The 27,459-nt window shown below is 51.3% G+C and overlaps 1 protein-coding gene across 1 annotated transcript in view; it reads right to left on the reverse strand.

Moving 5' to 3' along the window:
- Positions 1-27,459, reverse strand: part of ST3GAL1 (ST3 beta-galactoside alpha-2,3-sialyltransferase 1) — an 88,756-nt gene that overhangs the window by 10,517 nt on the left and 50,780 nt on the right. The window contains exon 3 of the mRNA XM_081258383.1: positions 5,676-6,580. Coding sequence (XP_081114509.1) covers positions 5,676-5,987 — 312 coding nt within the window. The 5' untranslated portion in view covers positions 5,988-6,580. The remainder of the gene's footprint in view (positions 1-5,675; positions 6,581-27,459) is intronic.

Here is a 27,459-nt window from a genome sequence, read left to right on the forward strand (position 1 = left end):
ATGCAGGACACAGTCAGCCTGGATGTGTCACCTCTGGCCCCCGCTGCTGGGCCCTGAACCCCCTGTGGTTGGTGACCCAACCCCTCCCAAGTACCCTTCTCTCCGCTGGGCACCAGGAGAGGCAGGCAGCTCAGACAGCCACCTCCCCTGCCACGAGCCCAAGGGCCACTCAGGGAGATGGGAAGGCAAGAGATCACTCACTCATTCTACAAAGGTTTATTGAGCACCTACTATGTGCGAGGTACAGCTCTGGCCTCGACGCAGTGAGACTGGCTGGTATGAGTAAAGCACATGGGAGAAGGGTCGGGTGACCCTCCACGCTCGCCTCCCCTCCCCTCTGTTCCCCTCACCCTCCCGCCTCTCAGCTCCCACAGCCCCAGGACCACCGGGCTCCAGCCAGACTCAAGAGTCAGCCCTTTGCTGGATGCATCAAGGAGTCCAATGTCTGCTTAACAAATTGTTTTCACACCCACACCCAAGGTCACCTGCCCTGGGACCTCTCTGACCCACAGGTGGAGGCAAACACCGGGTGTATCCTGAGGGTGACCAGCCACCTGGTTGGCCCAGGGGTTTCCCTAGAAGCAGGACTCTCAGTGCTAAAAATGGGACGAGCGGGTCGCCCTACTGAGCCCTCTCTCTGTACACCCACATCCATCCACTGCCTCAGGGGGAGCTCGGCCATGCTGCATGGTGACCACTCGCTGAGGCACATTACTCCCCCACTCAAGAGTGAAACCTGGAGAGATTTCCTAAGATCCATCGCATCTGCCTGTGTCATCAAGCCGCAGGGCTGTGTCACTTCAAAGGCAGATGAGAAAGGATGCTCTGGGGCCCAGGTCGGTTGAGCACATGTCCCGAATCCAAAGCCGGATTTGAAACCAGGCTTTTATAAACCCACCTTGAAGTCTCTCCCGCAACATCACCCCTGCCTCAGAGCCCTGGAACCTTGACCTTTGGAAAGCCCAGTCCCTGAGCTTGGGGAGGGGTAGGTGGCTGTGGGGTGAGTCCCACCAGTCACTCCCAGCCCCAGGGACAGGAGAGGGGCTGGGTGAGAAAAGTGAGGCTAAGCTGCTTTGGCCACTGTCTAGGAGGTCAGTGACGGGGGGGATTGCGTAGGGAGATCCCCAGGCGTCTGCATCTGGTCCCCACCTGGCATTGGAGGAATCAGCATCCCCAAGGAGAGGCACACCAGGAGACCTGGATGGCCCTCTAGATAAAACCACCTAGCATCTCCTCTAGCCTAAGACACTCACATGCTGCGAGAGCCACAGGCAACGACATCAGGACCACAGACACACTTCTACTTAGAAACATCACTGGTTACAATAAAAGAAAAAGGGAAAATAGCAAGCGTTGGTGAGGACGTGGAGTATCTGGAACACTCGGGCTTTTGCTGGTGGGAATGTAAACTGGTGCAGCCACTGTGGAAAACTGTTTGGTGGTTTCTCGGCAATTCCATTCCTAAGTATTAAAAAGAACTGAAATCAGGGAATTCCCTGGCAGTCCAGCGGTTTGGACTCCGTGCTGAGGGCCCAGGTTTAATCCCTGGTTGGGGAACTAAGGTCCCACAAACTGCAAGGTGAGGCCAAAACAAAAACAAAAACAAACCAAAAACAGAACTGAAACCAGGGTCATGAGCACATACTTGTTCACTCGTGTTCATTGCAGCACTACTCACAATAGCCAAAAGGTGGAAACAACCCAAGTGTCCATTGACGGATGAATGAATAAACAAAATGTGGAACATCCAGACAATGGAATATCATTCAGTTATAAAAAAGGGACATGCTGATATATGCTCCCAATGGATGAATCTTGAAAACACTTATGCTAAGTGTTATTTCACTGGCTTATTTGCCGGACACAGAAGGACACATATTGTACAATTCCACTTACAGGAGATACTAGAATCGCCAGATTCTAGCATGTAGAATGGTGGCTGCCTGAGGGATGAGAGGGGTGCTGAGGGGGGTGGTTATTAATGGGTACAAGGGGCTTTTGTTGGAGGTGACGAAAGTGCCAGGTACGGGTAGTGGTGATGGTAACCCAACATCGTGAATGCATTTAATGCCATGGAATTGCACACTTATAAAACAGTTGATAAATATTATGTTATGTATATTTTACCACAATGAGACAAAAACTATATCCAGATGAAACACCTCTGATCGGATCTCCTGGGGCAGCTCCAGGCTCCTGAACCCACGATCACCTGGGCAACAGAGCCATTTCTCACAGGCTCCCAGGTGATGCCGCTACTGATGCAGGGACCACACTCTGAGAACCCCTGGGATCGAGGACCACAGCCAAGCCGCCTGGCAGGGACCTCCTCGGGGGTCCCCACCCAGGAAGAGCCCTGACAATGTGAAGATGCACTCAGAACCAGAGGGTGTCCTCCATCCATGTCATTACCTCGGGGAGCACGACACTGCATGCTGGGTTAAGGGAGCAACACGGCATTCTTTAATCCAGCGCTCAGCAATATTTACTGAGCACCTACTATGTGACACATGTGCCTGCTTTGCCTCGGGGGCCCCGGGGTTTGAAGGCTCACAGCCGGCAGGGTACCCACGCTGGGAGTGCAGCATCACGTTGTCCCGTCCACCTACTACTGACTTAACCCCTCTTTAACGATTCACTTTAAAAAGTAAGTTTATTTTTAAAGGAAATCTCATATTTCTGCCACAAGCGGAAAGCAAGAGTTACTTGGCAAAAGTTAAAAAATCTGTCCAAAAAAAAGGGAAAGTGTCCAATACAATGAAAACAAAACCACTTTATTCGATTCCAGCTCCATCCTGTTGCTTGCCCAGGCAAGGCGCCCTCCTCTGCTAGAACCAAGATGGGCAGGTGTTAAAGAAGCCCATCGTGAAACAAGGAGCGACATTTAATCCTTGCAACTTCAAAGATGGAAAGAGAATTAAAGCCGAATGACTTCCTCGCCCTGAGCGTGATGCGATGCTCTTAAAGGCCCTGCCCCTGTATCACCAGGAATCACGCTGCCGCACCGGCTCACACTTCAGGAACCTTGGCTCTGTTTCAGACCCTCATTGGCAGGAATGGAGATTGAGGCCCAGAGAGGGAAAGATCTAGGCCACAGGGTGAGTACAGAGCTGAGCAGAACTCAGGGACAGCGGGCTGGAATCGAGCTGTGTCTCTGGGGATTAGAGCCCTAAAGCATCCACTCACCAGCTGGGGTAGATGAGGCTGGTCAAGTACCGCCATGTCCCTGTCGTCCTTGGGAAGGAACTCTCTGACTTCTCTGCCTTTTGTAAATGACAACGGAAGTCCCAGAGGGCTGCTGACATGTACGCAGGAGAGGAAGGGCAGAAGTTCCAAGACACCCTCTCCCCTCTCACTCTTCCTGCCTAGTTTCCAAGCGGTGTATTTCTTTGTCTACAATCAGCGCTCAAGCAGTGGCTGCTGCTGGTTGTCAGAGGCTCCCTGAGGAAGCATCACGTCTTAAGGCAGAGCCTGGAGGCAGAGGCTGAGACAGCCAGCATCACCCCACTGCTGCAGGACACAGGGGACTTTGCGATACCCAAGGCACCTGAGCTGTCAGCCCCCAGCTCCTGAAGGCTTCTTCCTGATTCCCCCTCGCCTGCCCTCCCTCCCATGTGGGTCTGGAGGAGCAGCGGTGGGCAAGAGGACGGGAAAACAAGGGTGCCTTGGGGTGGGCGGCCGGGTCCCAGGCCTGGCTCTGTATGGAGGGCTGAGTGACCTCAGTCAAGTCCTTCCCCTCGTCCCGGAGACAAAGTAGGAGAAGAGGCAGGAGACACGAGGGGTCTGCTGCAAACCAGGGCTCCGAGGAGGTCTGGGGAACAGCGTGTCTAGGGCCAGCCCCTCGGACACCTGGCATCAATCACCTTCTGCGGGTTCCCTGCCAGCCGAGCATCCTTCAGGGCATTTCCCACCAGGCTCGTCATACTTTAAAAGCAGGGGGCTCTGTGTTTGGGGTCCTAAATCTGGATCTGTCAGAGATCGTCCTGGCTGTCTGGGGGCCTTTATGCAGAGCTACGGTGCATGCTGGAATTCCCGGGGTGGTTTTTATTTCAATATTCTGTGTCTCCGTCTGGAGGGACGGGAGTGCTTGTCAGATGTGGTGCCCTGATTCTTTATTCAAAACATGTGGTCTGTGTGTTGTCAAGGAACCCAGAAGCTCTAAAGCCCTGCTCCTTTCTGTTGATTTCTATTCATGAGGAACCTTCTCGCCTTCCTTCCTACCCTGCAAAATCCCTTCCAAGAGGCTAAACTCCAGCAAAGAAGGACTGCACATAACGGCTGGGGTGGGGACGTGGGAGGACAATTTGATGAAACGGTAAGAGCCACATGGGAAAACATTCAGCCTTCCTATGTGCTGAAAGAATGCAAATTCATTTCCCCTTGCCCATTAAACCAGCAAAAATAAATAAAAATGTTAAAACCTAATGTTTGTGGTGCTATAGAGAAACCTGGTGAGGTGACTTTTATTACCTCAATCCGAGAATCTGAGATGAAGAGCTTCCTCAACATCACTCTTGATAAAATATAGAAAGTCAGGAGCAAAACCCAGGGACCCTGGGTGCCTATCACCTACCACCCTGCCTTCTGATGATCTGTTTTCCCTTCTCTCCCAACCATCCCTGCAAGCTAAAAAGGGAAGGCTGTTTTGTTCCATCTCAATATATTGGCATCTAATAGATGCTCAATAAGTCTTCAATGAATGGATATTTCTCACTCCTCTTCAATCCACTTTGCACTGAACAACTAGATCAGATCATGGACCTCCCCTAGTTAAAATTCTACAGTGGTTTCCTGTGGCACTGAGAACAAACCCCAGACTCCTGGCTGTGGGTCCTGCCCACTCCCAGATGTCCCCGCTCACGGCCACACACAGCTCCAGCTCCTCCAAGACACCAAGCGGATGCTGCCCCAGTGCTCTTGCACTCGCTGTCCCCGTGGCCGGCGGCACTCTCCCCAGATCCTCCCGCAGCCGGCGCTCTCTCTGCCTTTGGGTCTCAGCTCAATTCCTGGCTGCTCAGAGACCTTCCCGATGAGCCCATTTACAGAGGCCCCTGCCCCAAGTTTCTCCCAAACCCCTTTGATCCTCCTCCGAGCACTTCTATCTGAGTCTATCTTGTTTATTTGTTTCTTATCTGTCTCTCTCTGCCAGAATATAATTCCATAAGAATAAGGATCTGTTTTTTTTTTTTTTTTTTTTGCTTCTCCATACCCAGAGTGGGTTAAATAGTGGCCTCTAAACAGATATGTCCAAGTCCTAATCCCTGGAACCTGTGAATGAGACTTTATTTGGAAAAGGGGTCTTTGCAGATGTCATTAAGGAATTCAAGATGAGGCACCTGGAGAAACCGACCCCGCTGACACCTTGAGCTCAGGCTTCTGCCTCCGGAATCGCGAGAGAATGTGTTTCTGTTGCCGTAAGCCACCAAGCGTGCCGTCACCTGTTACGGCAGACACAGGGAACTGCTACAGGGCCCTCTGCTCTGATTTATAACATATACAGGAGATGCTCAATAACAGAGGCTGAATGCATGAACGAACGAACGTACGGATGACCAGTATTCTGAATCCTGCCAAGCGCCTGGCAGGGCCCCTGGTGCACACTTGGGCCTGAGCGTTTGGCAGCCGGGGGCCACCCACATCTCACCCCCAGACCCACACTCAGCCCCGGCTCTCACCAGCCACCAGTTGTAGGTGTCTTCATCCAGGAGCGCGTTCTTGGCCGTCAGCAGCGGCTGCAGGGACCGGTTGAATCTCTCATCGAACCAGGAGGACACCCTGCGCTGTCCGATGCAGCGGGCGCAGGTGCAGGGCCTGTGGGGGTAATTCACGAGCCTCCTGAAGTTCTCCGAGAGCTCGAGGACCATCTGCTTGGGGAACCATGCAGTGGTCACCATGGTGTGGGAGTAGTTCAGGAAGAAGGAGGTGAGGAAGATGAAGAGGATGAGGAACGTGAGCACTTTGAGAGTTCTTTTCCTCATGGTCACCATTTCTGCTTTCCTGATGGGGGGCCTCCCAGGGATGGGCTGGAGGAAACCACGCCTAATTGAGGAGGAACTTCCAAGAAAGATCCCAGAGACAGAGGATCGATTGCAAGGCAAGGCGGCGACACCCAGGGAGCCTCAAAGCCTCCTATGGCCACTGCTGCTGGGCAACGGCCACCCAGCTGTGCCCATCACCCGTGATACTCAAAGGCTAAGTGGACCACTTGTGGCGGGGTGCCTCTGCTGGCATATAATTTGTCTTTTCAGGAAATAAAGTGGCCTGCTTCGTCAGCAATCCTTAAACAGCCGATAATGTCTTCTGATGAAGCTTTAATCGAAACTTGATAACAGCGATTTCCTTTCCTATACAAGGGGGTTGAGGGGTAATTAATCCTTGTGACAGTCCAGGGTCCCTCAGAGGTGAGGGCCTCGAAGGAAGGGTCGTGGTACAGGACAGGGGCAAGCTGCCTTTGTCACTGCCCTCCAGAGAAGACGGTGTGTGACGATCCTTAATTAGAACTTGGTCTTGCCCATGCTGTCACCAGAGATGCGGCAGTGAAGCAGCCGGCTTGACAAAGGCACTGAGGGTTGTCTGTCATCTGCACAGAAAAGGAGGAAGAAAACAGGATGAACTTCTATTACTTTTTTATAAAAACCATTTCTCTCTCTCCACTTCCTCCCATCATCTTCCGTTCTGTTGTCAAGCCAATGTGGCAGGTGGCTACAGACAATTTTTTACCCTTTTGAGCCTCAGCGTGTGCATGTGTACAGTGGGATGTTAACGCCTATTTTCTTCAAGGTTGCTAAGAGACACGGAAGGTGGCCCACCCATCTTTCCTGCAACCAGAACCTAGTACATTGAAGAATCAGACCTAAGTTTGTGAAATGAGTTAATAATGCACGTACAGTGCCAGGTACACAGAGATTGCCAAGTACATGCTACTTTCTCTCTGCTTCACTCTCTCTCTCTCAGATTCTAAAGTTCAACCACAACCAAAATGGTATGCTTAGGGGGTGGCCCAGGCTTCCACGTGGTCCAGGTTGAAGTACTGGTTTACCAGTTGTATGGCTTTGGGAAAGTTATTCAACCTCCCTGACCCTCAATTTTCCCTTCTGTAAAGTGGGATAATAATAGCTCCACTTACAGAATGGTTATGAAGATAAGACAAAATGCTATATGCTGGGACTTCCCTGGTGGTGCAGTGGCTGAGAATCTGCCTGCCAATGCAGGGGACACAGGTTCGAGCCTTGGTCCAGGAAGATCCCACTTGCCGCGGAGCAACTAAGCCCGTACGCCACAACTACTGAGCCTGTGCTCTAGAGCCCACGTGCCACAACTACTGAGCCCACGTGCTACAACTACTGAAGCTCGCACGCCTAGAGCCCGTGCTCCACAGCAAGAGAAGCCACCGCAATGAGAAGCACGTGCACCACAACGAAGAGTGGCCCCCGCTCGCCGCAACTAGAGAAAGCCTGCACGCAGCAACAAAGACCCAACGCAGCCAACAATAAATTAATTAATTAATTAATTTTTAAAAATGCTATATGCTGAGTTTCTGGTATTCATTAAGTAACTGCTAAACTTTCATTTTCCACTTTCAATGTAGAATGAATGTTCTTGGATGAGCCAGTAAGAGCCAAACAGGATGGTACACTCATACATTTCTATTTCCTCGGATGACTGACAAAGTATACCATCAGCTAGATAGGGGTTTCCGAGGTTGTCCTAAGAAGAAACGGAGATTCAGAGAGATTAAATGACTTTCCCAAGGTCATGGGGAAAGTAAGAAGCAGGACCTGAATCCAGATCCACACCCCTCTGACTCCATGCACCTGGAGGGGCCAGGGTACCAGAAACACGAGCAGGAGGTCTGCCCTGGACGGGACACCCTGTCTGTAAACTGGGCTCCAGATGACCATAGCTGGAGGGATACAGAGAAAGCTGGGAGTTATTTAATCAAAGAAAGCAAACCAGGACCCCTCAAATGCTTGTAACACAAGTTCCCACACCTCACTGACTTTCCGGGCTTCTGCAGAGTGCAGCTGTGGTCACACCTCTGCACCTGAACATGATTCCCTTTGGTACTTGCCTGGAATGTGCCCCTATCTCTACCGGTCTGATCAATTCCTTCCCCATCCTCAACATGTAGACTATCAACAAGCAGGATACATGTTTTCCAGGAAAGCAACAGTGGAAGGGAGATTGATTACCTTTTTGGTAGAAAGAGGGGCAGCTCAAAAATCAGATTAAGTGCCTTCCTGGAGACAGCCAGGGCTCAAGGTGTGCTGCTTCCACTGCTTCCTCGACACCTCAGCCCAGGTGGCAACGTCTCTCCATTTGCCTACTGCTCCACTTCCTACTTGTCGTGACAACGTGACTTGTATGTAGAACCTAATGGTGTCCAGAGCTGTCCCTTCCAGCTGTCCCCTGCTTCTCCATCAAGCAACCAGCTCTGTCATCTGAGTTAGATTAACCTGCTTATCCTCAAGGGCAGGCTCTGATTTAACTTGGCAGGCAGAGGGTTCCCACCCCTCCTACCGCAGTAACTGGTCCAGGGATGGATATGTAGCCTAATTCATCTGGAGTGAAACTCCTGGGCAAAGAAACGTCCTTTTGCTCTGGCCAGTTTGCTGTTTGGATGCGAGGTCAGGGTCGTACTGGACATTTTGCTAGCTCACTGGAAGAGGCGAACAGTGTTGAATCCCCAGTCAATCCAGCGCTGCAGCCCACCCTGTGCCTTGACTTTTCAGGGGCATGAGAGAATAAAGCCCCTTTGTTGTGTAAAGCAGATTGTAACTTGAAGCAACATGACTGGCCCACGGGTCACAGTTGCTCCTGCCTCTGGGCACCTACCCAGACTGTTCCTACCGTGCGGAAAATCCACCTCACCCCACTTGGCTCTGATTCATTCTTCAGGACTCAGCTGGCACTGAACCTGGAGGGGGGCCTGCCCACTGCCGGCCTGCGTAGGGGCCTCTCCTGGCCTCCACAGCATCCTGGCTCCACTCTGCCTGTGCTGTGCACTTAATCTGTCTCCTCCCTGAGCTGGGAGCTCCAGGAGGGTAGAAACTCAGTCCCACTCGTTGTCATGGCCCGGAAACCGGGAACACACATGGCATGAAGGAATGCAGAGGTGAATAAAGGGAAAGAGCCGCCAACTCAGAGTGGAGACCTGAGCAAGAACGCACAAAGAGTCGGAAGATTCTGATTCTCATCAGGCTGCACGACCCAGTTGCTGTGTGACTGTGAACAAGTCACCGATCCTCTCTGAACCATCCCTTCAACAGGAACATGGGGCTGACAACACAGATTCTGCCCACTGCTCAAGGCTATTAACCAAGCAAGGTCTGTCCATTCACGTGATTCACTCACTGCATATTTGCTGGGGCCCTGAGCTGTGCCAGGCTCTGGGCTGGGTGGTGAGGGACCCGTCATGAAAGATTCTAAGGTGGGAGCTTCCCAGGCATCTGCAAGGCTCCAGTGCCTTTGGGAGAAAGGAGGCTGGTGTCCTTGGATTGGAGAGGAGCATGTATGTGGCATGTATGTGGGTGGGTTCGAGGGTGTGTGGGACTCAGAAGCCATGATCAAGACTAAGTTTCTCTGAGGGATATGGAGACCACTGGAGGGTCTAAGCAGAGGACTCACGTGGTCTCATTACATTTGTCTTTGTCATGAGCAGGGCCCATGATGCTCTTATTGACTCTGTATCCTGATGCCAAGGGCAGAGACAAGTTCACTGAAATAGATGATTACTGAATCACGTTGATCAAATAAAATTCTGAAGGAGAGGTTAGGTTCCCTACAACGTCCCAGCTCCACGAGAGATATTAATGTTCTACGCTGGCGGAGGCCGGGGGAAGGTGTGGTGAAAGTTGGGACAGAGAGCAAGGCTGAGCTGCCGAGGTACAGATTGTGACACCCTCCTCCCGTCCAGCTGGGACGTCCTGGGAGCTGCATCTCTGAGGCCAGGGTGCTCGTTCTGAGCCCACCTACCAGCAGACACTTCCAGGCTGGTATCAATTAGCACTTTGGAAAGCCCTGGAAAAAAACTGCAGTGGAAAAGTAAGAACAGCCCTCCACCTTCCCCCCAGCCCCAGGGAAGAAAGGAGGAATGCGTGACTTTCTGTACTCTGCGATGTGAGGCAGCCTGCTACACGCGGGGAGCGCCAGCCCTGGCTCCCGGAGATGGAACTGAGGCCAAGACACCATGGGCCACAGATCTCCACGAGCCAAGAGTGCGGCCAGGGACGGAGGCTGGCCAAGCCTCCCAAAACAAAGAGGATGAGGAGAGGGAGGGGGAAGGAGGACACAGCTCCCTGTCCCGTCTGCAGAGAGACAGTCATCTCACGGCCACAGACGGGAGTTCTGGGAGAGGCACACAGGACGTGGATGTAATGGTCTAATGGGGTCACTGCAAAAAGCTGACGCAAGCTGGTGCCCTTTCAAGAACTCACAAAGTAAGGATTCCCCAAAGGAGGGTCCCTAATGAAGATATACCCCCCCTCCCCCGTCAATAAGGAGAGGGCAGCAATTACCAGCCACTGAGAGAAGAGTTGTTTCCAATACTTGGAAAACCAAATGAACGGACAGTACGGGTTTGTGAAAGTTTATTTAATGCCTGCTGAACTGCACAGTAGTTCTCACAAGGCTGGGATGCCCTCCTAGCTCTCTGCATAGCCTCCTGCCCTATGACTGTTGGTGAAATGACCGAGTGAACGCTAGGTTGTCGGTAATATCAGCACTTTTAATAAAGAGCTGCCATGACCATCCTCCACGGGATCCTCAGGTCATCTGGGTGAAGTGAGCCATCATGCTTATTTCTCTGAAAGGAGAAACTGAGGTTCAGAGAAGGCAAGTGACTTGTCCAAGGTCACACAGCGAGATGGTGGCAAAGTCAGCACTTTGCTCCAGGCTCCTGCCTCCTCCTGGGCTGTCCTCTGTAGACACAGCTAATTGTTCTACTTCCATCAGGACTTGCTCTCGTTTTCATTTCCTTTCTTGTCATTTCTTTGGGTTTGTAACCTGTCTTCTTTTCAGCTTCCTGAGATGGATACTACCTGGTCCATCCTCTCTTCTGCTGTGTCTAATCTGTTTAAATTATATACTATATTCATTTCAGTTGTGTTTTTCAGTTCTAGCATTTCCATCTGAGTAATTTTTTTAAACAAGTTCTAGTTTTCAGGTGAAAATCTGCACCTTGTCATCTATCTTCCTCCAATGATCCATCACAGTTATTTAAAGACCGTCTAACCCTCATGACATTTGGAGGAGAGATGGGTCTATTTCTGTTGTCTATTTTCTCTCCTTATCTCTCTTTGGTCATTTGGTTCTGTCTCCTGGCACGCCTGGCAACAGTGGATACCGCATATGCTGGAAGTGTAGCAGTTGAGGATAAGGCTGTCCTTATTCAGGGAGGAATTTGTGTGCTCCTGGAGCTGGGTAGAGCACGGGCACACTACCTTGTTCCAACTGGTGACCAGGATGATTGGGGCCACACTTTGTCTTCATGATGACTAGTTATTTCTGGCTTGCTCTTACTTACAGGGCATAGCCCTTCTTAAAGGAAAGCTAGGATGCCTACCAAGGACCTCTTCCTTGCACGTTCTCACTACCAATTTCTGTCTCCCCTACACTGTGAGATTGTCAAAAACTCAGTCTAGCTTTTCAACCTCTCAGCTGCTGTTTCCAGCTTGTTTCCTTAGGCTCTGGTCCCACGCAACTTAAACTCCGGCAAATGCCTTGAAAGGAAAAAGAGGTGCAGAATAATGACTCTCTGCCTGTGGCTTCTGTTGCTCTAGGTTCTTGGCCCCTTCATTTTAGCTGACTTGGTAGTCCTGCACTGCATTTTTATTTCATTTCTTTACTATTATTTTTTATTTCCAGCCTCGTGAGACTGCTCAACACTGAGCTGCTTCTCTCCGTCTGTCCTCTGGAGCCTCCCACGAGCCAGTGCATCCCTTGGGCGGGCGGGCGGGAGGAAGCATCAGGCTCACCCCCGACCATTTCTCTCCTTCCAGGGGTCTTCGTCCCTCAAGTCCTGGCTGCCTGGTTGTTCTCTAAAACCTTCAAAGAGCTGAATTTCTATCTTATCCAGCTCTTATAGTCCTTGATGGGATAAGTGGTCTGACACAAGCTTCAGCCACAGCCAGAAGTGGAAGGCATGGAATCTTTTCTTTGCCACTCTGTGTGCTTGGCGTGGTGTCCTGCACATGATGAGCGCTTGGTGAATCCGGAGAAGGGGGAGGGGCAGAGAGTCCCCAGAGGTGCCAGGGCAAAGCTCCTTGCACCAGCTGAGTGAGCAGACGGTGGGAGGGAAGGAAACAAACCAACAAGCAGAGGGTTGCAGCTGCAGCCTCTCATCTGCCACCACTTCCCTGTCCCCGAAGAGGCCCAGCCCCATCTGCTTTCACTTTGCTTCCTCACACACCAGCTTTGGGACACACAGCGAGGTGACTTGCTGGCTCAACCGTCCTAAGAACATGAGGAGCAGTGGTGGGGAATTAGCATCTGTGAACCTGCTGATCACGGAAAACTGGATCCCACCACGTCCCGGCCTTTGGGGTCCTGGCTGGCTTTACGTGGAGGCACAGGGTGGCATGAAATCAGAACACTGGTGAAGGGCTCCCAAACCTTCCATCAGAGAAGAACAGCTCTGGGGGAGTGGCCAAGATGGTGGAGTAGGAAGCCCTTAAGTCCACCTCCTCCCATGGGCCAAATAAAATTACAACTATTTACAGAATAACTATTGATGAGAAAGACCAGAATCTAGCAGAAAAGATCTTCTACAACTAAAGACATAAAGAAGGAACCACAATGAGATGGGTAGGTGGGGCAGTCTTACGTTATATTCAGGACCTCAGGTAGGCAACCCACAAACGGGAGGGTTATTACAGCCGCAGAGATCCTCCCCAAGGAGCGAGGGGTCTGAGCCCACACTGGCCTCCCCAGCCTGGGGGTCCTGAACCAGGAAGACGAGCCCTCAAAACGTCTGGCTTTGAAGGCAAGCAGGGCTTGCTCTGGGGAGAGCCAGAGGACTGTGGAAAATAGAGCCTCTGCTCTCGAAGGGCACATACAAAACCTCATACGCTCCGGGACCCAGGGCAGAAGCAGTAACTTGAAAGGAACATGGGTCAGACCCTAATGCTGATCTTGGAGAGGCTCCCGGAGAGGCAGGAGGCAACTGGAGCTCACCCTGCGGACACAGACACTAGAGACAGCCTTTTTGGGATGCTCGTTCTACCACGAGGACGCCGGTGCTGGCAGCACCATTTTGGAATCCTCTCTATAGCTTATTAGCACCAGGACCCAGCCCTGCTCAACAGTCTTTGGGCACCAGTACTGGGATGCCTCCGGCCAAACAACTAACGGGGCAAGGTCACAGCCCCACCCACCAGCAGGCCAACACACTAACTCTGAGACCCCCAGGGCCCTGCAGCCAGAGACCCTGGAACTCAGCTCTTCCCATCAGCAGACTGACACTAGCCCCAGGAGGCCTTGGGCTCCAGCCCAGCCCACCAGCAGGCCAACAAGCAGACCCAGGAACCTTCCTTCCACCCACCACCGAGCCCCAGCCCTGCCCACCAGTAGGCAGGCCAACACCAGCTCCAAGACACTTCAGACACCTCAGCTAGCTGCCCTGGGATCCAGCCCCACTTACCAGCTGGCTGACACCAGCTTTGGGACACCCTGGACCCTGCAGCTAGCCATGTCAGGATCTGACCCTGGCCACAGCAGGATAACACTAGATCCAGGAACCTCGGAGCTGCAACCACTCACCCTGGAACCCAGCTCCATCTACCAGTGGGCCAGCACTAGCCCTGGGGTCCCCTAGGGACCCATGGCTAGGTGCCTCATTACCCAACCACTCCCACCAGTGGCTGGCACACTCCATACAATGCAGGGCCTGGCAATCCCCCAGACTGGGGGCCAGCCACACCTACCAGGCCACCCACAGTAGTCAGCCTGCCACAATAGAGGGACCCACACAGCCCACATAGGGGGCACTCCCTCTGTTCCATCTCCCAAGACTAAATCAGGAATAAATATAAAATATGAAGAGACCAATGACCAGTAATGAAACTGAATCAGTAATAAGACAAACAAACAAACAAAAACCTCCCAACAATCAAAAGTCCAGGATCAGATTGCTTCACAGATAAACTCTACCAAACATTCTGAAAAGAGTTAACACCCTTCCTTCTCAAACTATATCAAAATATTGCAGAGGAAGGAACACTTCTGAGCTCATTCTATGAGGCCAGCATGATACCAAAACCAGAAAAAGATATCACACACAAAAATATTACAGGCCAAATATCACTGATGAACATAGATGTAAAAATCCTCGGGATTTCCCTGGTGGCCCAGTGGTTAAGAATCCGCCTGCCAATGCAGGGGACATGGGTTCATGCCCTGGTCTGGGAAGATCCCACATGCCGCGAAGCAACTAAGCCCATGAGCCACCACTACTGAGCCTGTGCTCTAGAGCCTATGAGCCACAACTACTGAAGCCCACGCACCACAACTACTGAAGCCCATGCGCCTAGAGCCCAAGCTCCGCAACAAGATAAGCCACCGCAATGAGAAGCCTGCGCACCGCAACGAAGAGTAGCCCCCGCTCACTGCAACTAGAGAAAGCCCGCACACAGCAACAAAGACCCAACACAGCCAAAAATAAATAAACAAATTAATTTTAAAAATCCTCAACAAAATATTAGTAAACAATTCAACAATACATTAAAAGAACATATACCATGATCAAGTGGGATTTCTCCCCAAAATGGAAGGATAGTTCAATATCCACAAATCAATCAATATAATATATGATATTAGCAAACTGAAGAATACAAATCACATGATCATCTCAATAGACGCAGAAGAAGCTTTTGACAAAATTCAACATCCATTTATGACAAAAACTCTCAACAAAGTGGGTATAGAGAGAACATATCTCAACATAATAAACACCATATATGACAAACCCACAGCTAACACCATACTCAATGGTGAAAAGATAAAAGCACTTCCTCTAAGGTCAGGAAAAATACAAGGATGCCCACTCTCACCAGCTTTATCCAACATAGTACTGGAGGTATTAGCCACAGCACTTAGACAAGAAAAAATAATAATAAAAGGAATAAAAATTCCTTTATTAGGAAGGAAGAAGTAAAACTGTCACTGTTTTCAGAGGACATGATACTATACATAGAAAATTCTAAAGACGCCTCCAAAATCCTTAATCAATTCATAATGAATTCAGTAAAGTTGCAGGATACAAAATTAATATACAGAAGTCTGTTCCATATCCATACACTAACAGCAAACTATCAGAAATAGAAATTAAGAAAACAATCTCACTTACAATTACTTCAAAAAGAATAAAATACCTATGTATAAATCTAACTAAGGAGGTAAAAGACCTATACTTGAAATTATCAACGAAACAAAAAGGCTGCCTACTGAATGAGAGAAGATATTTATAAATGATATAGCTGATAAGGGATTAATATCCAAAACATACAAAGAACTCATACAACTCAACATCAAAAACGTATAACCCAATTAAAAAATAGGTAGAAGACCTGAATATATGTTCTTCCAACGAAGACATACAGATGGCTGACAGGCACACGAAAAGATGCCTAGCATCACTAGTCATCAGGGAAATGCAAATCAAAACCACAATGTTATCACCTCATGCTGGTCAGAAAAGCTATTATCAAAAAAGTACCACAGTGCTTTCTTGATGGCACAGTGGTTGGGAATCCACCTGCCAATGCAGGGGACACGGGTTCGAGCCTTGGTCCGGGAGGATCCCACATGCTGCGGAGCAACTAAGCCCATGCGCCACAACTACTGAGCCTGCGCTCTAGAGCCCGTGCACCGCAACTACTGAGCCCTCATGCTGCAACTACTGAAGCCTGCGCACCTAGAGCCTGTGCTCTGCAACAAGACAAGCCACTGCAGTAAGAAGCCCACGCACCGCAACGAAGAGTAGCCCCTGCTCACCGCAACTAGAGAAAGCCCACGCAGGAACAAAGACCCAACGCACCCAAAAATAAATAACTAAAGTAAATACATTTTTTAAAAAAGTATCACAAATAACAAGTGTTGGTGAGGATGTGGAGAAAAGGGAACCATTGTGCATTGTCAGTGAGAATGTAAATTGGTGCAATCACTATCGAAAATAATATGGAGTTTCCGAAAAATACTTAAAATAGAACTATTGTACGATCCAGCAATTCCAGTTCTGGGTATTTATCCAAAGAAAACAAAAACATTAATTACAAAATATATACGCAGCCCTATGTTCACTGCAGCATAATTTACAACAGCCAAGATACGGAAGCAATCTGAGTGCCCATCAACAGATGAGTGGATAAAGAAGATGTGCATAAATAACTGTGCCATGAAGCAGATTTGCAATAGCATGGATGGACATGGAGGGTATCATGGTTAGTGAAGTTAGAAAGAGAAAGACAAATACTGTATGGTATCAATTACATGCGGAATCTAAAAAACAACAAATGAACAAACATAAAACAGAAATAGTCACAGACACAGAGAGCAAACGGGTGGTTGCCAGAGGGTAGGGGAGTGAAGGAAGAAAGAAATAGGGAAAGCAGATTAAGAGGTAACAAACTTCCAGTTGCAAAATAAATGAGTCAGGGGAAAGAAAATATACAGCGTGGGGAATACAGTCAATAACTTTGTAATATCTTTGTATGGTGACATATCATAACTAGAATTATTATGGTGATCCCTTTGAAATGTATAGAAATATGGAATCACTATGTTGTGTAATAGGAACTAACATAGTGTTGTAGGTCAATTATACATTTATTATTATTATTATTATACATTTTATACATTTTTTATACATTATTATACATTTATATAATTATACAATTATTCAAAGACAAACAAACAAACCAACTCACAGAAAAAGAGATCAGATTTGTGGTTACCAGTTCCCACTCCTCCCACCCTCTCTGGTAGGAGTGGGAACAGGATGAAGGCAGTCAAAAGGTACAAACTTCCGGTTATAAGATAAAGAAGTGCTAGGGATGTGACGTACTACACGATAAAGACAATGAACACTGTTGTGTGTTACATAGGAAAGTTGTGAAGAGAGCAAACCCTAAGCGTTTTCACCACAGGAAACATTTTTTTCTACTTCTTTTATTTTGTATCTATATGAGATGTTGGATGTTCACTAAATCTACTGTGGTCATCATTTCATGATGTATGTTAAGTCTAATCATTATACTGTACACCTTAAACAGTGCTGTATGTCAATTATATCTCAATAAAACTGGAAGAAAAAAACTCCAAAGAGCTCCAAATGACCAATAAAACATAAATTAAAAAAAGAAGAACCATCTTTCCCGCACTGTTCTGCAGCCCCTGGTCACTGGACGCTAGGAATCCATCTATTCTGGTTCTGTGCCAGTGGATCATGGCCAATGGTTGTTGGAATAAAAGATGGCCCAGACAAACCTGGGTTCAAATCCCAACTCTTCCCATTCCCAGTTTTGTTCTCATGGGCAAAGCACTGCATCTCTCTAATACTCGGTTTCTGAATCCACAAAGTGGGACTAATAATGCGCAAATGGAAGGTTGCTGTAGGATAAAAATTATTGGCACAAAAGTGACCAGCTTGGTTTCTGGGACAGAGAGAGGGTACGTTATAAATGTCAGTTCTCTTCCCTCCGTAAGTTTCAGGCTCCTCATTTGTAAAAAGTCCAAGAGAGTCCCTGGCTTGCCCTACTGACAGGGTTACATAAAAGACCAAACAAAATCAGGCATGAAAGAACAAACCAGGGCAATTATGAAAATTATGATTCCGACTCGCTTCATTAGTTGCTTCCATTCCTCAAGGGACGGGACAACCAGCGCTTCATTGCTCTCTGCTCTACCCCTGAGAACCTGCAGGGAAGGGGGTCCCAAAGTAGTCAATGGGCTAGAGGCATAAGGGGTATCTGTAATTCACACGGCCCAGATTCTCTCTTCAAAGGGTTAATTCTCAGGGCATCAACCCGTGTGCCTGTGAGTGTTTTGGGGGCATCCTGATTCCTTCTGCTTGCAGGGCCCCCCTGCTGGTTAGTGTCTGTGGGACTGGGGATTCCTTCCTCCCTTTGTGCTCTCGGCCCTGTGCCGCAGGGGCTGGATGTCTGGAAACTATATTTCCCAGCTTCCGCTGACCGGAGGGCTCTGGATGCAGTTGAGAATCGGCCAATAAGAGAAGGATAACCACTGCGGGTCGTCCTCCCTCCTGCAGGGGCGGAGGCTGCTGTGTGGCCTGAGCATTGGACCCAGGCCCTCTGCCTCCCTCTGCTCCCTAGTCTGCAGGGCAGCCTCAGATTCTGTGCTGGCTTCCTGTGGCTTCCCGGCCTCTGGGCCCCAGTCTGCAGCATCAGGACCAATATGCCCCCCATCACCTTTCCAACAACTTTGTAAGCACCAGATCCCCTGAACCAAATCCTTTTGCATGAAGCCACTGCCTCAGTGAAGTGTCATCCATCACGTGGGGATAAGGTAGTGTCCACCTCACAGGGTTGGGCCGAGAAAGACTCGAGTCAGTGCAGGTAAAGCTCATAGGTCTGTGCCTGGCACACAGCGAGTGCTCCCTGAATATTACATCTGATTACTGGTATTCCTCCTGCGGTTTCCTGCAGGGAATGCCAACTAACACTCCCACCTGCCCCCTCTCATTTCTGCCCCACTTCATTTAACAGATGTGGAGGCTGAGCTCAGAAAGGGGAAGCGACTCATCCAATGACACACAGCAAAGTCCAGAGCTCAGAGGGGAACCAGGCTCCCAACTCCAAGACGGGCTTGGCCCCTTAGAAGGAACTGGCTGTATTCACACAGCTGCCCTAGCGTGGCTGTTTCTACACCTCCCAGGGAAGGAGCTCAGAGGGCATCATGGGCCCAGATGGAGCCATCAGGGGTTGAGGTGGAGAGGTCAGAGGTCAGGAGTTAGTCTGGCTGCTGCAGCCAGGGGTGGAACCCTGCAGGAAAATCCTAAAAGCACCGAGCCCTTTACGGTGTAACCCAGGGGCATTACAGGCGCTGCCTGAGCTTCAAGTGCCCAATGTATAAAATGGGGTAAAAAACCATCCCTGCCTCTGAGGGGGCCGTACGGGGCACGAATTAATCTATTATCAGGGGCCACCTTCCATTCATGGAGGGGCTCTCCTTGCAGACCCTGTTTCAACCACGGTACTGGACAGTCACATGGCACTGGCACCAGCTCCATCTTTCAGAGGTGGGAAGAGAGGCCCACAGCTGTCCATCGACTTGCCCAAGGAGCCGGGATTCTGGGCAAGGGAAGGTCCAGTGGGTGGTGGCCCAGCCCTGAGCCCTGCGACGTCTGAGCTGAGAGAGAGGGACCGTGACAATCTGCACTCCATGGTGGCAGCCCGAGCACTGAACAGGGTTTACGTGCGGCCAGTTCAGGGCCTGGCAGGCAGCGGATGTGAACCCACCCTTCCCGGTTTTGTTTTCTCCCTGGTCAGCTCCTCCAGCCCATCCCCACCCTCTGAGTCACACACGAAATCAGCAGCCAGGCCCGTCCTGGGCCAGCTCCTGTGCCGTCTCCTGTCCCCGCTCAGGAAGGACCAGCCTCGGCTGCAGCCAGACCCAGGTCCGTCCAGAAAACATCATCCAAGAGAAGCCCTGCCTGGTGCAGTGAGGCCTGAGAGATGGCCCCAGGCAGGCAGAGGCAAACAGGCCGTGACACAAAAGTAACACAGGGCTTCCCTGGTGGCGCAGTGGTTGAGAGTCCACCTGCCGATGCAGGGGACACGGGTTTGGGCCCTTGAACCATGGCTGCTGAGCCTGCGTGTCCGGAGCCTGTGCTCTGCAACGGGAGAGGCCGCAACAGTAACAGGCCCGCGTACCACAGAAAAGAAAAAAAAAAAGTAACACAGAAATCCTGCCTGACTTTCCAGCCCCCTGGCTTGCCCTACAGATTTCACACACTTAAGGCCAAGACATCAGCTCTTTCCTAGTCCCCGGCCTGCAGGCCTGCCATCCAGGTTTTGACTTTGCGAGCCCCACTCGCAAAGCATGAGCCGATTCCTAAAAATTCACCTCTGCGTATACACATACAGCTATTGTACTGGTTCTGTTTCCCCTGGAGAACCAAATGATACGGGCTCCTTCAGGGCGATGGGGGATCGAGCATGGGATGAGCCAGCGGGCATCCCGAGCAAGTGGTAGTGGCCGGAGGACTGCAGGATGGGCCGGTAACTGGGCAGAGAGAGCCAGGGCCGCCAGGCAGAGGAACCTGCAGGTGCAAAGGCCTGTCAGGAGAGCAGGTGAGTCCGAAGGAACTGAAAGAGAGGTCAAGTCAAGCAGAAACCCAGAGAGGAAGATGCAGGATGGGGCTGGGGGGCGGGCAGGCAAGGTCTGGCAGCCCCCTAAGGGCTGGAGCCACATCTCAGGCACCATGGGAAGCCCCTGCAGGGTTTGAAGCCGTGGGGTCTCTCCTGATCAGGCTCAGGGAGGTCTAGACTTGCCGAAGTCACACTAGTTGGAGGAAAACCAGGGTGACAGCACAGCACCTCCTGCAGTGCCACCCCTGTCCCTGCCCTGCCTGCCAGGGAGGGCCGAATGTGGCAGCCGGGCCTTCCGGGGCCTCGGGAGGTGAGCCGGGCACCTTGACTTCCCTTCCAGATGGTCCCTCCACCTCCCGCACCCTGCTCCGTGCCCAGGGGTTGCACGCACAGGTTCCCACACTGGCGGGCTCCCTGGGGGCTTTGGGCCATGGGGACGCAGAAAGGAGACTGGAGGGAGAAAGGGGGCTGAGGGCAGGTGCTTAGGGCCCTGGCCCCCTCCCTGGGGGGCAGCCAGGACCTGGTGGCCTCTGGCTCCTGTCAAGCGGCCCTATCTATGCAATGGCTCCGTCTGGGGGGTCTCTGTCCTTGTCCTCTTGCCTCTTTAGCCCCCAGGTTAGAAACACCCCAATGTTTTCACTCCCAGGGACCACACTGTCCTGGTGTTTCCCTATCCCTTACCACGCCCTTGAGAATCACCCTGGCATTAACCTGCCCTCGGTGGCCCACTCTGAGAGCCCCATCTGCATCCTGCAAGCAGTACCGCCTGGAGGTTTGGCCCACAGGGAGCCCTGCCTCCCCACCACTCCGCCCTCCAGAGAAACAAGCTGCTCTGAGAACAGCCCTGGCAGCTCAGAGGATGTGCAGGAAGAGCTGGCGCAGGCCAGCTGGATCCCCCTGTGCCCCGGCTCCCCTCCCTCCTCCTGCGCTTTCTGGAATCCTCCCAACCCTGCCGCTCCCAACGCTGCCTGGGACTCACCCATCGGGAGGCCTCCTTGTCCTCCTCACGCCATTGAGACAGCCTGGGGCAGGGACAGGACTGGGGGCGGGGAGGCTCCCTGTGGGCACCACTCAAGTTCCAGGCCCACCACATTCCAGTTCCCACTAGGGGGCGTGCTAACAAGGGGACACCCACCAGCCACCTCCCAACACTGCCTCCCACTGGATCGCAGGGGAATCACAGGGCAAGGCCCCTTGAGCCCTTGGCCGCTCTGGGCAGTGACTGGAGCTTGAACCCCACCCACTCCTGAGCCCCGCTCTGTGACCATTTCACCTGCTCTCTCCCACTTGTCAACTCTCTGACTTCTGCTGGACTTAAATATCCAGATATCAGAGAGAATCCTCATTGTTTTTCCTGCAGACTAAGGCCCCTAGAACATCTCTAACCAGGTCTGGTGGCCACTGGTAGTGTCTCCTTCATCCTGTCTCTGGATTGATTAGGCAGCTGCCACCTTATCCCCATTTATCCATGCAATCCACCCATCTGGCAGTATCAGTATCTGACTCTTTATGTGCCGGACACCTGGCAAGGCACCCAGAGGATCTCCAGGGCAGATACACTTCAAGGCTATGTAGCTTCTTAGGGACCAGCCAGGATGGGAATGAGAGAGTTGCAGGTCGTGTGGGGAAGGCAGTGTTATCTTATGGAGAGGGAGCTGGGGTCACATGACTACCGAGGGCTGGGGTGGATTCCCAGCCTTGCTCTTCAGTGCCAGCCTGCCTGGGCACGCGAGGACCCCGCAACACCTCACTGAGCACACCGGCCACGCCTCTCCTCACCGCTAGATGGTGAAGCCAGCCTGGGCCACTCCAGGATCGTATGCATGGCAGTTCATACATATAACTCTGTGCTTGTGAGGGACCAGCATTTCCAAGGAGGGAATCCCAAGGGCCCCAGGGATGCGGGAGTGGCGTGTTGGTGATAACCGAAGGGAGAAGGGAGACAACCTCTGTGGAGGAGGTGGCCATGGAGCCTGGCTTTGAACACAGGGGACCTCTGGCACTGATGGAGGGGAACGGAGAGGGTGGGGTAAACCAGGCAGCTCCCAAAAAGTGCACGGTGGAGGCAGCGGTGATGGGGGCACTTGGCACAGTTATGGAAAACAAGGTGCCCTTAGGAGTGACTTTGGTGGGCAGGGGCCTGGTTATGGAAGCCTTAAGAGATATGGACTTTGGGATGAAGGCAATGGGGAGCCAATGATGCTTTGTGAGCAGCAGACAGTAGTGACACAATTAGCATATGGAGTCTGGACTGGAGAGGGTGCACACAGCGCCCCCTAGAGTCTGGAGAGCAGCCCTGCCTCCGTCTCGGCGCCTTGGGAAGCCTGTTTGGGAGGGCTGTTTCCCCACTCCTGCACTAACTTGACCGTTTGCCCATTTCCCCCACACCCAAGAAGTGTGGCTGACTGGGAGAACCCTCCCCAGAGCTTGCAAATCCTCCTGCCCTCACCCTAGTACCTCTTGCCTGCTTCTTTGCTGGGGAACACTGGAGGAGAAAGCAGAGGTTCCCGGAAGCACAAGCAGTGCTTCAGAGCAGGTGCTTTGGAGAAGCGCCCCCGAGAAACATGATTAACCAGGATTAGGGTCATATGAGAAGGAGCTGGATAAATTTTCCTATTGTGAGCTGCACAAAAGGAATTTAAATCCACAAATCTTCTTATGTGTGTAGACTGAAGGGTGCTCAATTTGGAGTCCAAAGACATCCGTACAACATCCAAAGCGTGTAACGTGGTCAGGAATTTAAGGAGTTGCCCTGTATAGGCAGCACATCAGGAGGACATGGGTCCCCAGAAGAAAGAGGGATTTCCCTGATGTGGGTGGCACAGAAGTCATGACAAAGGAAAGACGATTCTGAACTCTGAATCTCCACCCCAGGCCCCGCCTCGGGGGTTGGCCCCCGACTCCAAAGAGCTTTGCAGAAGTGAATGGCTGGAGTCCTGACTGGTCTTAAAGAGATAACTTCCTCCCAGGCCCCCTAACTTCATGGGGAGATTTGTACTCTAATGATTAACAAGGGGCTTCCAGAAGGCTCCTGAAGGAGTTGGGGGTCGATCTCTGGTGATGCCCAGAACGGGGATTCAGACTGCCTGATAAACCCAGCAGCCAAAGTGGCGAGGACCCCGGCACCCCCTGCCCACCATGTTCTGGGATGGGCGGGGACCCCAGACAAGCACGTGTCTGGCACAAACCATCCCTGGAAAACAAGGGTGAGAGGGGTATCATGGCATCCAGTGGAGCCGCTGGGATAAAACTGCCCTGGCCCAGGGGACCTCCCTGGCGGTCCGGTGGTTACGACTTTGCCTCCAGTGCAGGGGGTGTGGGTTCGATCCCTGGTTGGGGAGCTAAGATCCCACATGCCCCGCGGGCAAAAACCACATAAAACAGAAGCAATATTGTAACAAATTCAATAAAGACTTTAAAAATGGTCCACATCAAAAAAAAAAAATCTTAAAAAAAAACAAAAACTGCCCGGGTCCAGCTTCCCTCCCCATCCCCCAGCTGAGCCCCACTCAGGAGGAAAGGAAAGGCAGCTCAGCCCATTCAACCCCACAGCACTCAGGGCCCAAGCCACCTGCATGGGGCCCCCTCCCGGGCCCGGAACTTGGGAAAGGAGGGAGACCAAAGGAGGGAGACCTTGCCCCCTTGACAAGCGATGATGCAGCAGTCCAGTGGGAGGACCGAGAAGAAGGTGCCTGGAGCAGATGCACGAGGATGGTGTCATGGGGGCCAGGGAGCTTCCAGGGCAGCTGAGACCAGGAAGCCCGGGAAAGCCTGGGGCAGGAAGTCTGAGAGAACACGGGCCAGCCTGGGGCAGCAGAATCCCAGCGAGCAGGGCAAGAGCAGAGGCCAGGGATGACCTGGCACACAGTGGGAGGATGTGGCAGATGTCCCCAGAGCCCAGCGTAGCTAAGGTGGGCAGGAGGTCTCGGAGCCACAGAAGAGAGGGAGATCCCCGGGTTGCTATCTCTCCGTTTGCACCCACAGCTGGAGAGTCTTGGAGAAGTCTGTGCTAATGTGTGTCGGGGACCTGTCCCTAACATCTACAACTGTGCGCCGGGCACAGAGCTGGGCGCTTCTCCCAGGGCATAAGGGGGTGATGTTGCCTCTGTCATAGCCAACGCTGAGGGCACTTGTGCAAGGGCACACGGCCAGGGATGGACCTGAGATTCAACCCAGAGTCAAAGCTGCACTGCAGCCGCTGTGCCTACTGGGAGGCACTGCCCTGCAGGTATTTGTATCTTATTGGGAGATGTTAGGGAGTCTGGGCAACACCCGGATGACCCTCTCCCGCTGCTGGAGCTCCGGCCCCTCGGTCTCCCTTCTCACATCTGTAACTAACAAATATCATCTAGTAAGTGCTCATAAGTGCTCATCATCCGAGCATTTATTTGACCAAAGGGGCTCAGGCAGGTTAAAGGACCTGCTCACGGTCACCCATCGGGGCAAGCAGTGGATGGAGACAGACAACTCAGGCCAGCATCCATTTCCTGTGGGGGAAGTAGAAAGAGGACGGGGGCTGCAGTTCCAAAGCCTGATTAGCTGTGTGACCTTGGACGAGCCACCTGACCACACTGAGCCATACCCAGCCCTTGTGTGCAAAACTGAAACAGTAAAGACCCATGCCTTAGGAGTCCTAAAGGAACGGAATGAGACAAGGACAAGCTTTGGCCTCCATACAGGCCAGTAGCCTATCTGATCCCTCCTCTGTATTAATCCGATTAAGAGCAGACGTATCCTGTGCCCTGACTTTGGGCTGAGTGCAGTTCTTAGAGCTGGTCTAAGAGCTTTATTCCTGCGAACTTGTTGAATCTATTAATACAGCCATTTTACAGATGGAAAAATGGAGGCTCAGGGAGGTTAAGCCATTTGGCCCAGGGCTGTACATTTTGTAGAATGACACTAAAAGGTGATCCAAGCCATCTGGACCCAAGTGCCTGGGCTCTGCACCAAAGTGCCCTGCAGCCTGACCTGCTTTCACAGCTGGAGTCCTGGCTGGAGCCCATCACCTCCCCTGCGGGTGCATCCATGCCAACTCGACCCCACTCAGGACTATTCCCACCCCCACCCCTCCCCGCAAAGTGCTCACAGCCACTACTTATCCTCTACGCAATGGAAGAGGCAACTCAAGCAGGAGAGAGGGAAAGAGCGAGCTACGCTGACCCCCAGATGGCGAATGCCCCCCTTGTGGTCAGGTGTGCCCCGAGGACGGAGCTGTTCCTCCCCAGCTCCCGAGGGCTTCCAGCGGGAGACTTCAGGGTTTGTCCCCTGCTGCCCATCAAAGGGCCTCCCACTTGGGGAACACAGCACTTTCAAAACCTCTCGTTCTGCCTAATTTGCTTTAAAACACACAGGAGTCCTTTCATCTTCTCCTAAAATGCCTGTGGTGAGAGGCGGGCTTTGAAGAGGCTGGCCGCTGTCCTGGGGTCTCAGAGGCTGGCCAGGGTGGCAAGTCCAGGCATGTCTCAGGGTCTGGCGGAGCACACCTGACACCAGTCAGGGTCTCCATCTGAGAGTCCCAGCGCTTCTATTTGCCAGCTAGGTGACCTCGCCCAGCCACGGGGCGGTATCCCGGGTTGACACAGGGACCGCTGGAGTTTGTGGAAGGGACATGGGGGTAACTACACCTCTCTCCAGATGTACAGCACGGGGTGGGAGTGAGGGACGATGAAATCAAATTCATATTTTATGGCAACTCAAGAAAAATTTAAACACAAAAGTTTTCTTTGCCCATTTGGACCTCCTCCTTCTCTTTAGTGGATGTTGTGCATCTGCAACCAGACCTCCTTGGAAGATAACATTCCTCCTTAATCTCTTAAAGGGTCACAATTCCTTAGGAGATAACCTTTCCTCTTAATCTCGTAAGGGGTCACGATGACCCATGACCCATTACTTGCTTTGGACGTGTAGATCTGGATTGTGTAAACTGCCCATAATACGTCATTTGATATCCAACCCTTTGTCTCAAAAACTTGTATAACTGTGCTCTGACCTTTAACGGGAGGAATAGTCCTCAGAGCTTTCTGAAAGACTGTCTCCTGGGTTATAATCCTCAGGTTAGCTCCAATAAGATTTTCCATTTATTTCTTAGGTGGACTATTGATTCGTTTTTTTCATCCATAGGAACAAGATCTGCAGAGGGGCTGCCCCAGCTGTTTTCTCTGGCTCTAGGAACCTGACCTCTGGGAACCTGACCCTTCTCACCTTCACATCCTTCCCTCTCCCAGTGAATGACCAACATCTTTATCAAGGAAGATACTGGCAGGTGAATTCTACACGGGTGTCTGCGTGTGTGCTGTGAACTAGAGCTGCACATCAAACAGTTTCAATCTCAGTTAAAAAAAGGAATAATCTAAAACCTAGAAGGCTGAATTATTAGAATGAGTTTGCGTCCTCATATAAATGCAAATAATAAGTACATGGTCTTCAGATTCAACTTATATTCACGAGGCCTCCACAATAGGCCCAGATGCTAATTTCCTTCCTATTTTATGGGTAGATAAGCAGGCTTAGAGAATAAGTGCCTTCTGACAAGCCATGACCTGGAATTGGTCCCAAGAACCTTCACTCCCTTTTGTTTCCTGAGCTCAGCCTCTGAAAGCACTCACTGAGCTAAAATCGTCCCTAAAATTTAGAAGAATTCACCCTGAGCTCAGGCTCCAGGCATGAAAGGAGTGGGGTCTCTCCCACCTTACACCAGTCTCTCTTCTCTGACCCAGGACTCTCCTGTCTTCTGCCAGCATCCCTGAAACACTAACAAGCTAGCTTATTAGCTTGTTAGTGGAATAAAATCAAACCCCAGACCTTACATCCATGCTTTTCTACTTTCCATATCTTCAAGTATTTTGTTATCAACCAAACGACCTTGTTGATGGAGTGGCTTTCTGCCTCCTGTCCCCTCCCAGCTGGTGAATTTCATGTCTCCAGCATCACCTTCCCCCAAATTTCCCTGGTTCCCTCTCTTCCCCTTTTCCCCAGAATCCATACAAGACTGGGATGTATTGGATGGAACGGACCAGAAGAAAATTTGATTTGATTAAAGCAAAGAGTGACATTAGCTTTAGTTAGTAAACATAGAACGTGTTTCGCCAATGAATTTGGGGCAGACATTGTGGAAAACACAAAACGTAGAGAAGTG

This window comes from Mesoplodon bidens, assembly GCF_964165515.1.
Source record: "Mesoplodon bidens genome assembly, chromosome: 16".
In the NCBI taxonomy this organism is placed as follows: Eukaryota; Metazoa; Chordata; class Mammalia; order Artiodactyla; family Ziphiidae; genus Mesoplodon; species Mesoplodon bidens.